General features: G+C 29.6%; 1 protein-coding gene across 1 annotated transcript; it reads right to left on the bottom strand.

The window, feature by feature from the left end:
* Positions 1-897: 897 nt before the first annotated feature.
* LOC130820792 (uncharacterized) lies at positions 898-10,454 on the bottom strand. Its single transcript, XM_057686306.1, has 5 exons — positions 9,863-10,454; positions 8,847-9,766; positions 4,240-4,653; positions 2,149-2,372; positions 898-1,254 (listed from the first exon to the last, which is right to left on the bottom strand). The coding sequence occupies exons 1-5, from the start codon at positions 9,958-9,960 to the stop codon at positions 1,003-1,005; spliced, it is 1,908 nt and encodes a 635-aa protein (XP_057542289.1). The 5' UTR covers positions 9,961-10,454; the 3' UTR covers positions 898-1,002.
* Between the last annotated feature and the right edge of the window lie 3,972 nt (positions 10,455-14,426).

Genomic DNA, 14,426 nt, shown 5'->3' with positions numbered 1-14,426 from the left:
AATTTTTTTATTATTTATTATTTTATATTAATTTACATATTCTAGTTATTATACGAGAAAAAAACATAATCATGTAAAATCTTATTTTATTTATCTTATCATACATTTATATAATATCAAATTTTTATAAATTTGCTTTGATGTTCAATCAAATATTTTAAAGTTCATCTTTCCCACTAGACCACTACTATAGAGGGTTTCAACGCCCTTTTATGACTCAGGCGTTGTTGAACAATTGAGGAGTCGATATTTTCGATGATTTATAAGGACACCTTTGAATCTTGTTAGGCCCATTTCTGGTATTCTAGGTCGGAGAGGGTGGAGGCGCTTGTGATATAATTGAGTTTACCTCTCTAAGTTGCATTAATCTTAACTATTTTGGGTGATTTTGGTCGGCAACTTTTTCAGAAATTTGGGTGGTTTGATCCAGGTTTCCAATTGAAGCATTGTGATATCCTTGCTCCATTGAAACCATTTATTGGTTCGATTCGGTATGATTATCATTCTCCATCGTAGTTAAGGTTCGGTAGTTCATGTAAGTCAAATAAATTATTTTTAAATAAATAACTGAACATATAATAATAATAAAATTCTAATTTCCTATAAAAAAATGGATATAATTTTTCATCCGTTAAAAGTAAAAAGATTCCACATAATATAAAACATAAACTGTCGATCTCTACTAATTATAGCAAGATATTACAAAAATATACTCCTATAAAGTTAGCATCATTTTAAGATGATTTACATAAAAAGCATGTACTTAGTCTCCTTTATGGGTATGAGTTGCCGCTGTCTTTTCCTCTTCAAATTCTGTCCATAATTTTTTTCTATGAGCGAGATACACTAGATAGGATGATGGTACACACAAGAAACCTATACAACATCCATGATATGTGACAAAAACAAAGTATTAGTCCTTTTTTTGTTCATTCATCTTTTGCATCTAACAAACTTTATTTATAGTACATGTATTGTAATACCTTGACGGGTAGCCTATAACTAACAAGGAAATAGCAAAAATGAGTACTCTAAGTATATCTTCCTACCAATGATATCAATCTTGTTCAGTTTCTTATGGCACCATAACAGTTGATCAGTTGTCAATTTTGGCATACTCAAGACCCGAGATACTAACCGGAGCTCCACCTGCGCAATAAGCATTTCATTGCTTAGCCTCTGATCTTGATGTTTTTTGAACTTCTTCACTAAGCAATTCCCACTTCTTACAAGATCCTTGAGCCTCTTTTCCTTCTGCAAGTTTACATATAAACTGTCATGAAATCGGAAATTGTACTGATTGAGTGTATAATAGTTTCAGTTTTCGGTTGAGTTGGTTATTTGATATAGTATTAAGAGTTAAAATGACAAAAGATCACAGATTCAAACCAAATCAACCCCTCATTTCAAATTCAAAGTAGATGTATTATGACCCAAGATATGTCATGTACTCTAACACATCCCTCACACGAGGGCCCTTTGGGCTAGAAGAGAAGTGTGAATACAGCACGAATCCTCATACCTTGCGCTAAATATTGCACTTTAAAAGAGGGGTGGTTGAAATTCGAACGTGTGACCACTTGTGTTACATGTATCCTTTCTCATACGTGTGTTTATATTTTTGCTATCTTAATTTTAATAATATTTTTATTGAGACTTACTAGGGGAACAACATAGTCAAAAAAATATTTGGGTTTTTTCAAAAGTGATAATTATAGAAAGTTTTAACCCCATTTGTTTGATATAAGTTTGCAATGATTCAAGTTCATTTCAATTTATATATTATTAATATTTTTATAATTTAACTAGTTTTTATATAGTAAATAATTTGCTCATATATCAACTATTTGGTCTCCCTTAATTCTAAATTCTAGCTTCACCACTGCTGCTAGAATAATAGGAAGTTTTAACCCCATTTGTTTGATATAATTTTGCAATGATTCAAGTTCATTTCAATCTATTTATTATTAATGTTTTTATAATTTAACTAGTTTTTATACAGTAAATAATTTGCTCATATATCAACTATTTGGTCTCCCTTAATTCTAAATTCTAGCTTCACCGCTGCTGCTAGAATATGCTATATACTCTAACAAAAAGCACTTCTATATTAGGGGTGTAATAGATTATACAGCATATCTAGCATACCTTTTGAAGACTAGAGCGGATTTCTGTCAACAAGTCTGCATCCGAAGGATCTTGGAGAATGATTTGAACCCCATGAATACCTATCAATGGAATTGCACACACTTCATCTTTATCAGCACGAAGAAAATCCCAAAATGAGCGCATTGATGCTACAATCACTTCTTTCAGCATTCTGATTGATATTCCATCCTCCTCGTTTCTTCTCCATTCGATCTTGGGATCATCTACACATTTACACTCATCCTTAGTCGGTCAAAATAAAAAATTTGTTATTGGACTTGTACACAACACCTGCATAAGAGGAGAGTTGACTATACACAAACCCGATGAGGTTTCATTTTAAAACCAATTGGTATTAGATGTCTTCGAATACATAACATCTCCTGAAGCCTCAATCATTATCTTAAACCTTTGGTTAAGTTGGTTGTATCAAAGCCGGTAGGAAAGTCAATATTGCTAGTATTGATTGAGGCCTAAATTAGGGACCATATTATTTTGTGAATATTTACTTACCATACTTAGTCGTGCAATGTATGTATAAATCAAGGTTGAAAATCACTGTGAAAAATAATAAAAAATACAGAATTCACAAATTCTAAACCCTAATCTTTTTCATTTCACACACTATGAAACTTTTATGGTATCAGAGCCATAAGGTTTCGATCTGAGATCTGAAAACCATTTCGGTTCTCATCTACCAAGCTATCTTACCTTCAATGGAGACATTCAAGAATTACCCAACTCAAAAAAAAAAAAAAAACCAAACCCACTGTTGCAACCACAGAGGTTCAACACCAACAAATGGGTCTTACAAACCCACCGAACAATTAAACTGACAACATCACGAGAAACACCTCGAGGCAAGAGGAGATTCTCGTCCAAACTATGGTCATCCTCTTTCCCTTATCACCGGTCAGAAACGTCGTCACTCCGACGACATTGGTGGAGGGCGGTCACACAGCACCAACACGCTGCCACCAAGGCTCCAAGAAAATGGACCGGCGGAAAAGTGTGTCTCGCCACGGCCTCCATCTCCGGCGAAGAGATCTCTCATCCACCAAGAAAAAGAGATGGCGACTACAGTGGGAGAAAATATGCGGACCTTCAATGGACAAGGCAAGGAGCTGAACAAGAACAAGCAGGAGAAATACACAAAACCCAAAAAAGGAGAGGATGTGAAATTTTCTCTATCCTCAACCCTATTTATAAGGAGACACCTATTCCCTTAAACCTACAAAAAACCCAAACCCATTTACATGACCCAAAAACTTATGGCCTTTTCGGGATTCGCATGTGAAGGGGTGTTGGGATGAGTTATTCCACATCGATAAATTGTGGGTTGTTGACTCGTGGGTGAGTTAATCCTCCTACTACCATATGGTTTTGGGAAACAATGAATCTCATCAAGTGTATGTGCAAGTCAATGTTCATCCCCGTGAATTTGTGGTCCTGAGCCCACAAGTGTCCCGTGTCCAGACGAGTGGGCCGCAGTGAGATCATGTGACGAATTGTCACGGCCTAATAAAGCGAACGTAACAAGAGATCACAAGTTCAAATCTCAACCACCTCATATTTAAGTGGAATATTCAACATGGTTAAGGCTCCAGCATATGTTATATACTCTAACAAAGAGCACTAGCAAATCATGTATACATGTTACTATGTTAGTGAGCCTCTCATTCTTTAATATTGGATTAGTGAATTATTTTCCAACACTCCCCTCATATGTGATCGCATTTTTTTAATTAGGGGGGAGCTCCGTGCATTTCGAACCTGCAAGTTGTTTTTTATGGAAGACTATTTTTTTTTATTTTCAGTTAATAAAATCGTCGGCTTTGATACCATGATAAATTTGTTATTGGGCTTGTACGCAACAACCCACATAAAAGAATTGACTACACACAAACCAGATGAAGTTCCATCCTAAAACTAATTGATAGCAGGATTAGTAGCCCATCAAATATATATTTGTCAATATCTTTCAAATTGTTCGATGTGGGATCACTTGTGGATTATTTTCCCAAAATTCGTTATTCTAGGTGCTCAAACAAAATAGATAATGGCACATTTAAAAAGAAAACATAGGAGTACCTTTTATAAGGGGAACTTGAAGAAGAGCAGGAAGGCCACAACGACTCTTAACATAATGCTGAACTCGAGGGCCTTGATGAAATGGTTCATTCTCAATGAATCTTTGCAACAAAACTTGAAACTTCTGGAACTCTCCAGCAACTTGGTTGTGCTGACGAAACCCATCAGGATCATGTGCATGTAGTTCTTCTGCTTTATTATGTTGCCATTTCAACATCTCCCATGATAAGCAAAGCTGACCAACATATGCCAATTCTAAGTCCCTTTGCAAATCTCTGATTAGTTTCTGAACTGGGCCTGCTTCATGCTTCTTTAGCTTGTTAGACCAAAAGTTTTGAGCTAATAGAGACTTTATTACTGGAACTGTCAACTTTTTGTTCATGGCAAGATCTTGGTTTTTCAATTGGAGTAGACCTACAAAAACATTACAAACATAATGATCTTAAAGTTTGTTTAGCATGGACTCGCAATAGACATTATTCATGATAAAACTACTCTCGTGAGAGACTGTACGGCTTTTAGTTAGACGGCCTCAAAACAACGATTTTATATTCCCATAGTTTGTATTAGTTGGGCTATTTAATACTTCTTCCGTTTTAAGTTACTTGCAACATTGAAAAAATGACACCTTTTATTTATTCATTACTTTTAATTTGTAATATTTAATCTATAAGCTAAAACATAGTCAATGAGATCTTGTTTGATTCAACTTATTGTAAAGATTATTAATATCAAATTTTTATAATTTTATTATTATACATAATTAGAGATAGTAGGATTAAATTAGTGCATTTGACTGCATGGAAAACAAACGTTGTAAGTATTTTGAAACGGAGGAAGTACATATATAGGGCGCATCTTACAGGGATCGAGACCGCCTCATACAATAGTATGTGCTCATGATATGCTGTTACTAGGCGTTAGTTGTACTGGACACACCCACGAGTTCGAGTGTAATTGGTTTTAGTTGTTTTGTGAAAAATTTCAATGATTTTGTTAAAATTAGTGTCGAGGATGCAACATGAGTATTCGACATGAAAGGGACTCGATGACACAAGCTCAAATATGAGGTTTAAAAGGGCTATCTTGAACAAGGTGTTGGAGTGTCGAACAAGGTAGCTAGCCGCATAAGTCAGTAATAGGCATGTATGACTTACTCGTTCGAGCATTTAAGGTGTGCATTCGAGCAGGCCACATCATGGCCACTGGCTTGTGAATTTGCGACGCATTCTGAATGTTGTACCTTTGGATATTCCTATTCTGTTTTAATAGACTATAATTAAGGTCATTTAATCATATAGTGTTACTGCTTTGAGGTCAAACACATAAAAGTGAGAGAATTGTCGAACTCTAAGTGAGGCTTGTTTATGTACTTATGAGAGACTCTATTGTTGAAGATTGCAAACTCTAGTGAGTGAGCTTGCAATGGTGAGAGATATGGTTAATGTGTTGTTAAATTGTTAAAAAACTATAATAAGAATCTAATTATATTGTTGTGTGTGCATTGTTTATTTAAAACTTTAATATTTCTGCTTATGTGTGAATACTATGTTTTTCCACCTTCTACACCTTTTATCACCATTTAAGTGTTCAAGGTCATTTTTTTCAATTGGTATCAGAGCTTGGTTTTTTTCTAGGGGTATTGAGTGAGCAAAAGCATATATTATATATGTTTTTTCTTTTTTTTATTTTTTTCCAAAGCAACCCTTTAAACTCTCAAAGATCTTCTCTCATGTCATTTAATTTTCACTCATTCATGAAACTTAATAATCATAATTTCTAAAAATAATTGAACATCTAATTTATCCTTCACTTCAATATAATTAATCATCAGCATTAGGAATGGAAATTTAATTTTAATTACTTAATTTGACACAGTTTTATAAAATCCATTTTAATATAGTTAGAAATTGCAATATTGAGTTTATATTCAATACTTAAAATTAGAATTGGACTGAATTTTTATTTTAGTTTAAGAAAAATATATCTTTTCTCAATTTTTAAAAATTCATAAAATATAATTATGAATGTTGTTAAAAGAAGTGTAAAACTCCAACACAAAAAGTGTTAAAAAATTTATAAATTTATACTCCTTTTGTCCCTCTCATATTAGGCAAAAAAGTTTTTTGAATTGAAAAATAAGACAAAAAATAAGTAGATGATAAAAACGAATGGTTAAGATGAAAAAAGATGATAAATTTGTGAATGAAATTTAAGAAAGAGGTGAGACTATTGCAAAAAGAAAGAACAATACAAATTGAGTGATACAAACAAAACTAAAAGGTGCTGCAAATTAAGAGGGACAAACAAATATTCATTTACACAAGGATGATATTAACTATGTATTCATCACCTTTAATTTGTAATAGTTTTAAATCTAAAAATAAAAATATAGTCAAATATAATTTTATTTAATTCGTCTCAATGTAAAAATTATTAATATTAAACTAGAACGGAGGAAATAAACGGTGGAAGTACAAAGGGATAAGTAGACATCTGTAAAGTGATCCAGTGCTACAGCCTAAAGCCACCAAAATGAAAAAGATCACGTAGGCTCACATTAAGTCCTTGAAAATTGGACTTGCAAGTACTACTTTCTTCGTGCAAATTTACTTGCAATAGTTGCCTTTTCATACAGTTTAATGTACGTAAAAAATTATAAAAATTTACTATTAATATTAATATTAATAATTAAATAAAATTTTATTTGACTATATTTTAACTTATAGATTAAAAATTAATCACAAATTAAAAATAATGAATAAATAATATTATTTTTCACATATTGCAACTAATATAAAATGAAATAAAGTATATAACATACTTTTTTTTGGAGAAGAAAGTAGACAGGTGGAACTTAATTAATTTTGTATTTAATAATTTGAAGAAATGTTGGAGGGGAGTAAAAAGAAAGATGTTGACGCTTTGCATGCCATAAAATACGTGATTCTCATTTTAAAGGTCTATATAGCCAAAAATATCTATAACATAACGATCGGACCTTGTCTTAATATAATGTACATGTAAGATCAATTCTTATTTACTATCTTAGTATTGCTTAGTGGAACATAAACAAATTATTTTCATTTTTCACTACAATGGAAGTTAAAACAAATTCGATATTATGAAAATATGCTATGAGACGATTAAAACAAAATTTCATATGACTATGTTTTTTTCCTCGCATAATAGCCGAAATATGTAAATTACCATAAAATAATAAAGAGTGCAAAATTAATTTGATGCAAGTAATATAAAACGGAAAAAAATATTTTTTTTATCTCACTTATATATTTCTACCACCTTCCTATGAAGTGTAATAGGAGTATACAACTTAAAGGCTTCAATGAGCAAACTATGACCCAAGCCATAAAAATTAATCGTAGTTCAAAAATAAATTGTGACTATTGTGCGAGGTTAGTTACATTTACCTACTTGTTATACTTATATAACTCTCTTAGTTGGGATATATCTCTGTTAGATGATAATTCATAATTATTCGATGAATAGTTAAATCATGTTTTGGATTGGTAGTTGGTGAATGATAAATACATATAATCTTTATATCCGTAAAATACAATACTATCTTAGGTGAGTTGTCTATTCAATGAGTAACACAAAATTTTTCCGGTAATGTGTGGACTTGAATGCATAAAGGCGAATCTCATAATTTAACGAAATTCAAATATTGAGTTAGATAAGTTATTACTGAAAATACTTTTGAACTCTTTTTATTAACTTTTCAAGTTGGATTATTAATTGAAATTAAAAAAAAAATAGCAATCATGAAACAAAAAGAAAAGATTCATGTTACGTTACAAAAAATATATATAATACATATATAAAATTTATGGTAGCTTAATTCATAAGTCCTTTATTAAATAATATTAATTAGCTGCATTAATTAAGTGATTTGTACTCCATTTAATAAGAAAAACGTATAGGTACTGTTTGTTTCCCAAAATCATTTTTTCTATTCCTTACTACTTCCAAGAGTCTAGGCTAAAGTTTTATGTTGAGTTATAAAGATCATAATTGTAAGTGATTATGTTTACTTTTAGGAAAATTAAATTTTTGGAGGTTAAATTATTTGTGTGTAATGTTATGTATTGTTTTGCTTTATTCAAGTATTTTCTCCCCGTATTTTTAAAAAATAGCTCATTTAGAATTAGATTTGCTCATATTTTTACAAAATCTCCTTATTTAAAAAAAAAAATAAGCAAAAATAAGCAATTATAGAATAAATTAAATACGAAGTGGGATATAGGATTAACCACTATCGCATGCTAGCTACGAACTTGATGCTCATAGAATATCTTATATTACTTTAATCAAATGTCACATATTCATATTCTAAAACATTATATGCATGACTTGAAGAATATATAAGTCCAATGCATCTAATATTAAGATAATTTCTCCATTCTATTTTTATGCAAAAATAATTAATATTAAAGAATAAAACAAAAAAAATAAATGATAAGAATAAGTGATTAATGACAAGAGAAATAAATTGAGATTACTGTCAGAATAGAAAAAAATGTATAATTAATAATATAAAAGTAAATAAAAAGCGGTGTAAATTAAAAGGAAAAGATAAAGCTTACCGATAGCATACATAGTTTGTTGACTCAAAATGTCCAATTTCCTCATCTTGTCAAGATACCTTCTATAGAATGTTTGAATCTCCTCCATTCGATCTTTATGTCTAATTCTTTCATCTATCTTCAACGGCCTCAAATCTTCTTCCACTCTTGGCGATTCCGATTCTTCTAATATTGTTGGTAGTTCACTTATCTTTAACTGTCTCATTTCCTTTTTCATTTGCCTAATCAATTCCCTTTGTTCCGTCATTTCTTCATTTTCTGACTCTCTTAACTCACTCATATTCATATTCACACAACAATCCTCATCAACAATCTCACTTGATAATTCATCATTTTCAATCTCGAATTCAGGTACTATCTCAGTATAAGGAGAATCAATATCATGATCAATCACAAATTCTTCTGATGATCTTGGATTATCTTGATCATAATCCACCCTAAAATCAGAATCATATTTATGAATGGTAGCCCAAAAATCATCACTATTTGACACACATGAATCAATTACTTCATTTTCTTCACTCGCTCCCTCACAATTATCATCATGAATGTTGATTTTATGAATAAGAGAAAAACCCGAAAAATCAATTTCAGGGGAACTATCATTTTGATCTAGAGAATATTGTTTAGGGGAAGATTCATTATGGGAAATCACAAAAATTTCTTGGACAGTAAAATGAATAGTTGGAGGAGGTTCTTCAATGAATGCACAAACACTATTTCTAGTGAAGAATTGATACTTATTTGTGTTACTACCATTACAAACACTTTCTACTTCACCCTCCAATTTGGGAATTTCTTTTTCCTCAATTTGATCAAAACCCATATTCTCTAATTCATTTTCACAACTATTTTCTTCAGATTTACTACAATGATCATCAAGAATTGATCCATTTTCCACAGATTTTGCTCCAGAAAACCTGCAATGAGAAACCCTAGTGAAATTCAATTAAAAAAAGGGTATTTTGAATTGGGATAAATTGGTACAACCCAGTAAAGGAGTATTACAAATTTACCTCAAAAAGTATCGGATAAGGAAACCAAAAACATGAATAATGAGGCTCCAAGGAAAAACCCAATTGGAATTTCCAGAAAAAAAAATATTTTTGAGCATGATAAGCAATTCTAGGATGGATTTGAAATAAGGGTTTTAGCCTTTTAGGGGTTTAAACCCAAGTAAAAAAAAAGAGGGGGGGGGGGGGGTTTTCCCATAGTTCTATTCTAAAAAAGCCATGAAAATTTCTCCATTATAAGATTAGAGAAAGGTGAAACGTAGTCATAACTTGACTTGAGGACATAAAAATTAACAAAAATTTTTGAAACAGCAATTTATAATTTGTAAGTGAGCGGGAAATGAAACCAGATTTTGAGAAGAAAATGTAGTCCTAGGAAAAATTGGAAAGAACATTAGAAATTATGCCAAGATAGTTGGAAGAGAAACTAATAAACTTTACAAGGAGAAGAAAATGAAAGCTTTCTGCAAATCAGGTGAGCTAAATAAATACTCTTGAGTCCCTAAGATTTTGCACCCCTATAGGCTATAATAGAGAAGGTAAAAACTACTCTTAATGTTAGTTAAATGAAGCTTCTATAAAAAATATTTACGAAAATTAAGAACACTAAAATCTATTTAGATAATGGACATAAATTGAATAATAAATTTATATTATAAATAGATAAATTTGACTTAGAAAAATTTGACTTGTATGAGTTACATCTTTTTAAGGACCTGACTAGGGATAGAGGTAGTTTGACGCGTCTTATTCATGTTTTTAGACTACTGATTCCCTCTTCGTTTATCCGTTGGTGTTCTTGTTTTTTGGCTTTTACTCGTTTCTATTATTATTATTATTATTATTATTATTATTATTATTATTATTATTATTATTATTATTATTATTATTATTATTGTTTTTATTTTTATTTTTATTTTTAACCATTATTTTTGCTTTATGTTATTTTATTTATTTACATTGTATTTATCTAGGTCACGCTTGTGAGATAAGATATAGGTTTGCGGAGTTAGCTTCAGTTTACACTCGGTACTACTCGTTGCAGAAACTTTTCTTTTTCTTTCTCGAGTTGAGGGACTATCTTGTCGCGCTTTTCTTTATGGGTATGAGTTGTCGTCTTCCTTTCCTCCCTAGATTCTGATCATAATTTTCTATGGATGATATAATGAAAGAAAATTTTCTTATAAAAACAATAAATAAAAGACTCAAAATAATAAATAAGAACTTTTTTAAGAAATGAAGGGAATAATAAAAAGCAAACATGGACGTGCCGTAGTTGCTTGACTAACTTTGTTGGTATTAATTTATCTTGGATGAGTGACTGTTATTGTTAGTTAGGGGGAGATACATTTCCCGCTAACACCATATGACACGTTGAACGGTTTATGCACGTTAATGAAATTGAGAACTCAGAAGAAAGAAAGTATTTTGGGTGGTGGGAATTTGTCTTCTTATGCTTTATAAAGGAGGTCAAAAAGGTTCCATTGAGGAGTGGACCAACTTCCTACAGTTTTTGCGGGGAGATCCGTGACAAGTACTCTTTTTATCCCGTCAATTTTTTTATAACTACTTAAATAATTAAATACATAATTTGTGCAAATATGGGAAAATATTTGTAAATAAAATAAAAAAGTATCTTAAATATGTCAATAAAAATTAATAAAAGAATATAGATCATTTAAAAAAAAAGTTAAAATTGGAGGAAAGAAAAAAAGTGAGGCAAATTTTGTAGAACATAGAGAACACTCTCTTTATCTTATGAATTTGCCTTGTTATTTTTATTTAATCTGGTTCCAATAAATTTTTCTCATTTTTATTTTTGGCTATGGTTCACACTCTTTTTTAAATTCATCCATAAAACCTCACAAACACACTCCTCACGTCACATTCTTTTAATAATGTCTTTTTATAATTGAATTCGTTGAACTAATTTCTTAAGTAGAATTCACTAATGTAGTGTTTGGAAACAAGTATTTCATTTCAAATTATAAATTTCAATTATGAAATCATAAATGAAGAATTTGAGAATGATAAGGTTTGGATAGTCATTTTCAAATTCTCAATTTTAACTACTTTAAAAACAATTGTGACATTTGATCAAAATCCAAGTTTAAACATTTTTAATTTGCCAAACAAAAATTTGAGCTAATTCCAAATTTCAAATGAAATCATTATTCCCAAAACATCACATACTTATTTGAAAAGTCGTTGATATGCATTTATAAACTTTCAAAAAGAGATTTTTTCGAAAAAAAAATCGTAGTTAGACTCTACCATAAGTTCAAGAATTTGAATCCAAACAAAGTCAGAGAATTTGACATTCGAATTCGAGTTGGAGGTAAAGGTAAAGAAAATCTCAATTTAATCTGAAATAAATTAAGAGCTTGTATAATCTGATTCGAATTCAATTTACTGTCATCTCTATCTCTATTCAAAAATTAACGTTATATAATTTTTCGTTGCGTACAAATATATATATATATATATATATATATATATATATATATATATATATATATATATATAGATATATATATATATATATATATATATATGTATATATATATATATATATATATATATATATATGTATATATATATATATATATATATATATATAATAACACATTTAGTTGCGTAAAACATTAAATGTAGCAATTAAATGGAATAAAGGATATATTTCTATACTATATCTATCCAATTTAGTTTGCTCCATTTAGAAATTAAATAACACAAAGATTAAGGATTTTTATATAGTGGATTAAAGTTGTAAAATATTTAAAAATTAGAGAAAATATAAAAAAAATAATGGGGTTATCTACAAAAATAATAAAAAAAAATTCACTAAAATAAATTAAAATAAAAAATATGTCAAAGAAAGTATTCAATAGTATGAGGATATATTGGCGGAAACTAAAAAGAAAGATGTTGACCCAAAGATGTTGACCCATAGGTCATAAATTACGTGATACTAATTTTAAAGACTTGTGGGCAAAAAATCTACGACATGATTGGCCATGGGACAAACACTAGTCTAAAGTCAATGACAAACTATTTTCATTCTCCCCCTTCTAATTCAAATATTTAACGTTTATAATTTTGCAAAAAATAATTAAATTTTTTACTCTACAAACTCTAACGAGTTGCAAATTAAAGAGCTCATACGTTTTAAACAAAAACAAGTTTTTTTAATAAGATCATCTTAGTTTTTTTTATAAGATCATCTTACTAAGAGACAAACTAATAAAATTAACTCATTTTTCTAATGTTCGCTTTATAATTGTAAGTAGACGCTTTAAAGTTATAAGCGATCACTCTAAGACTAGATCACCTTAAAACATTAAATATACATTAGACCAGTCCAATAAAAATAATATCGCTGTGAAACCGTCTCATTTAAAAATTTAAGAACAAAAAGTAGTGATTAAAAATTTAAAATTATTAAAATTGGGAATCCAAATCAATTTTAAATTTATAAAAGATGACATAGTAGTTTTTTAAAAAAATTCAAACACCATTTAAGCACATAAAGTTAATAAAAAATTTCAAACTCTTAAATTAAAATATGTTCTTTAAAATTTGGATAGAATTAAAACCTATACTCATCTCTAACTACTCCCTCCGTTCTTAATATTGATATTTTACAAAGTTTATTTTTTATAAAGCTTTTTATTTTGTGACATGTTTTTGGACCACAATGAGCTCATTTGCCAAATCAATATTTTACTACAAGAAAATTCCATATTTACAATTTTACCCCAAAAAGTAACATGACTCCCTTTTTAACGTGTACCTCTACTTATTGAGTTTTATAAGACTCTTTTCATTTTTATCCCTCAATAATTGCAAAGATTTTCAAAGTACTTAATCTTGACTCCCAATAAATTATAGGGTTTATTGATAAATGGTTATTAACTGAAATTGTTTTTTGGTGTTGAGCAACTGAAAATATTTGTTGATAAGTCAATTATTTAAGCTAGTTATTTTGGCTAGTTATTAAGGATATTTGGTAAAAATTATTTGTTGGTTGTAGTTTATTTATTAGAGAAAAAAATATGCCAAAAGGGCAAAAACCAATGAAAAAAACTAATATGAATATCTTTTAAGTTTTAGCATAAAAGCTAGCTTTTTAGTAGTAAAGCTATCTTTTCAGTAGTAAAGTTAGTTTAAAAGTCATTTACCAAACATATTTTTAACTATTTGACCAACCAAAAAGTCAAAACTAAAATTCAACAAAAAAAAACTAATAGAAAATTACTTTCTAAATACCCCTAAATCTTTTAAGAATTTATTTCTTTTTTTTTTCTTTCCATATTTCAATTGGAATTCATATTATATCGTCATAATATGTACTCCCTACGTTTTATTTGTTTTTCTCATTTACTTTTTTGGGAATTCTAATGCAAAAACTTAAAAGTCAAATAATTTTAAGAAAAAATTATCTATAATAATCCAACCTAAGACCGAATGGCTAATTATACTCAATTAATTGTAGCTAAATAAGCGTAGGTAGATGTTAATTTTTTTTTGTAGTAAATAAAATCATGTATAAGTTAAAAGGAAAATA

The sequence above is a fragment of the Amaranthus tricolor genome, chromosome 8, assembly GCF_026212465.1.
Source record: "Amaranthus tricolor cultivar Red isolate AtriRed21 chromosome 8, ASM2621246v1, whole genome shotgun sequence".
Taxonomy (NCBI): domain Eukaryota; kingdom Viridiplantae; phylum Streptophyta; class Magnoliopsida; order Caryophyllales; family Amaranthaceae; genus Amaranthus; species Amaranthus tricolor.
This window is presented reverse-complemented; position numbering and strand designations above follow the sequence as displayed.

Excerpts from the sequence above, each read along its gene's own strand:
- LOC130820792 (XM_057686306.1), bottom strand. The coding sequence starts at position 9,960 with ATGCTCAAAAATATTTTTTTTTCTGGAAATTCCAATTGGGTTTTTCCT. Across the intron at positions 9,767-9,862 it reads CTTATCCGATACTTTTTGAG|GTTTTCTGGAGCAAAATCTG; the intron begins GTAAATTTGTAA and ends TTCTCATTGCAG. Across the intron at positions 4,654-8,846 it reads ACAAACTATGTATGCTATCG|GTCTACTCCAATTGAAAAAC; the intron begins GTAAGCTTTATC and ends ATGTTTTTGTAG.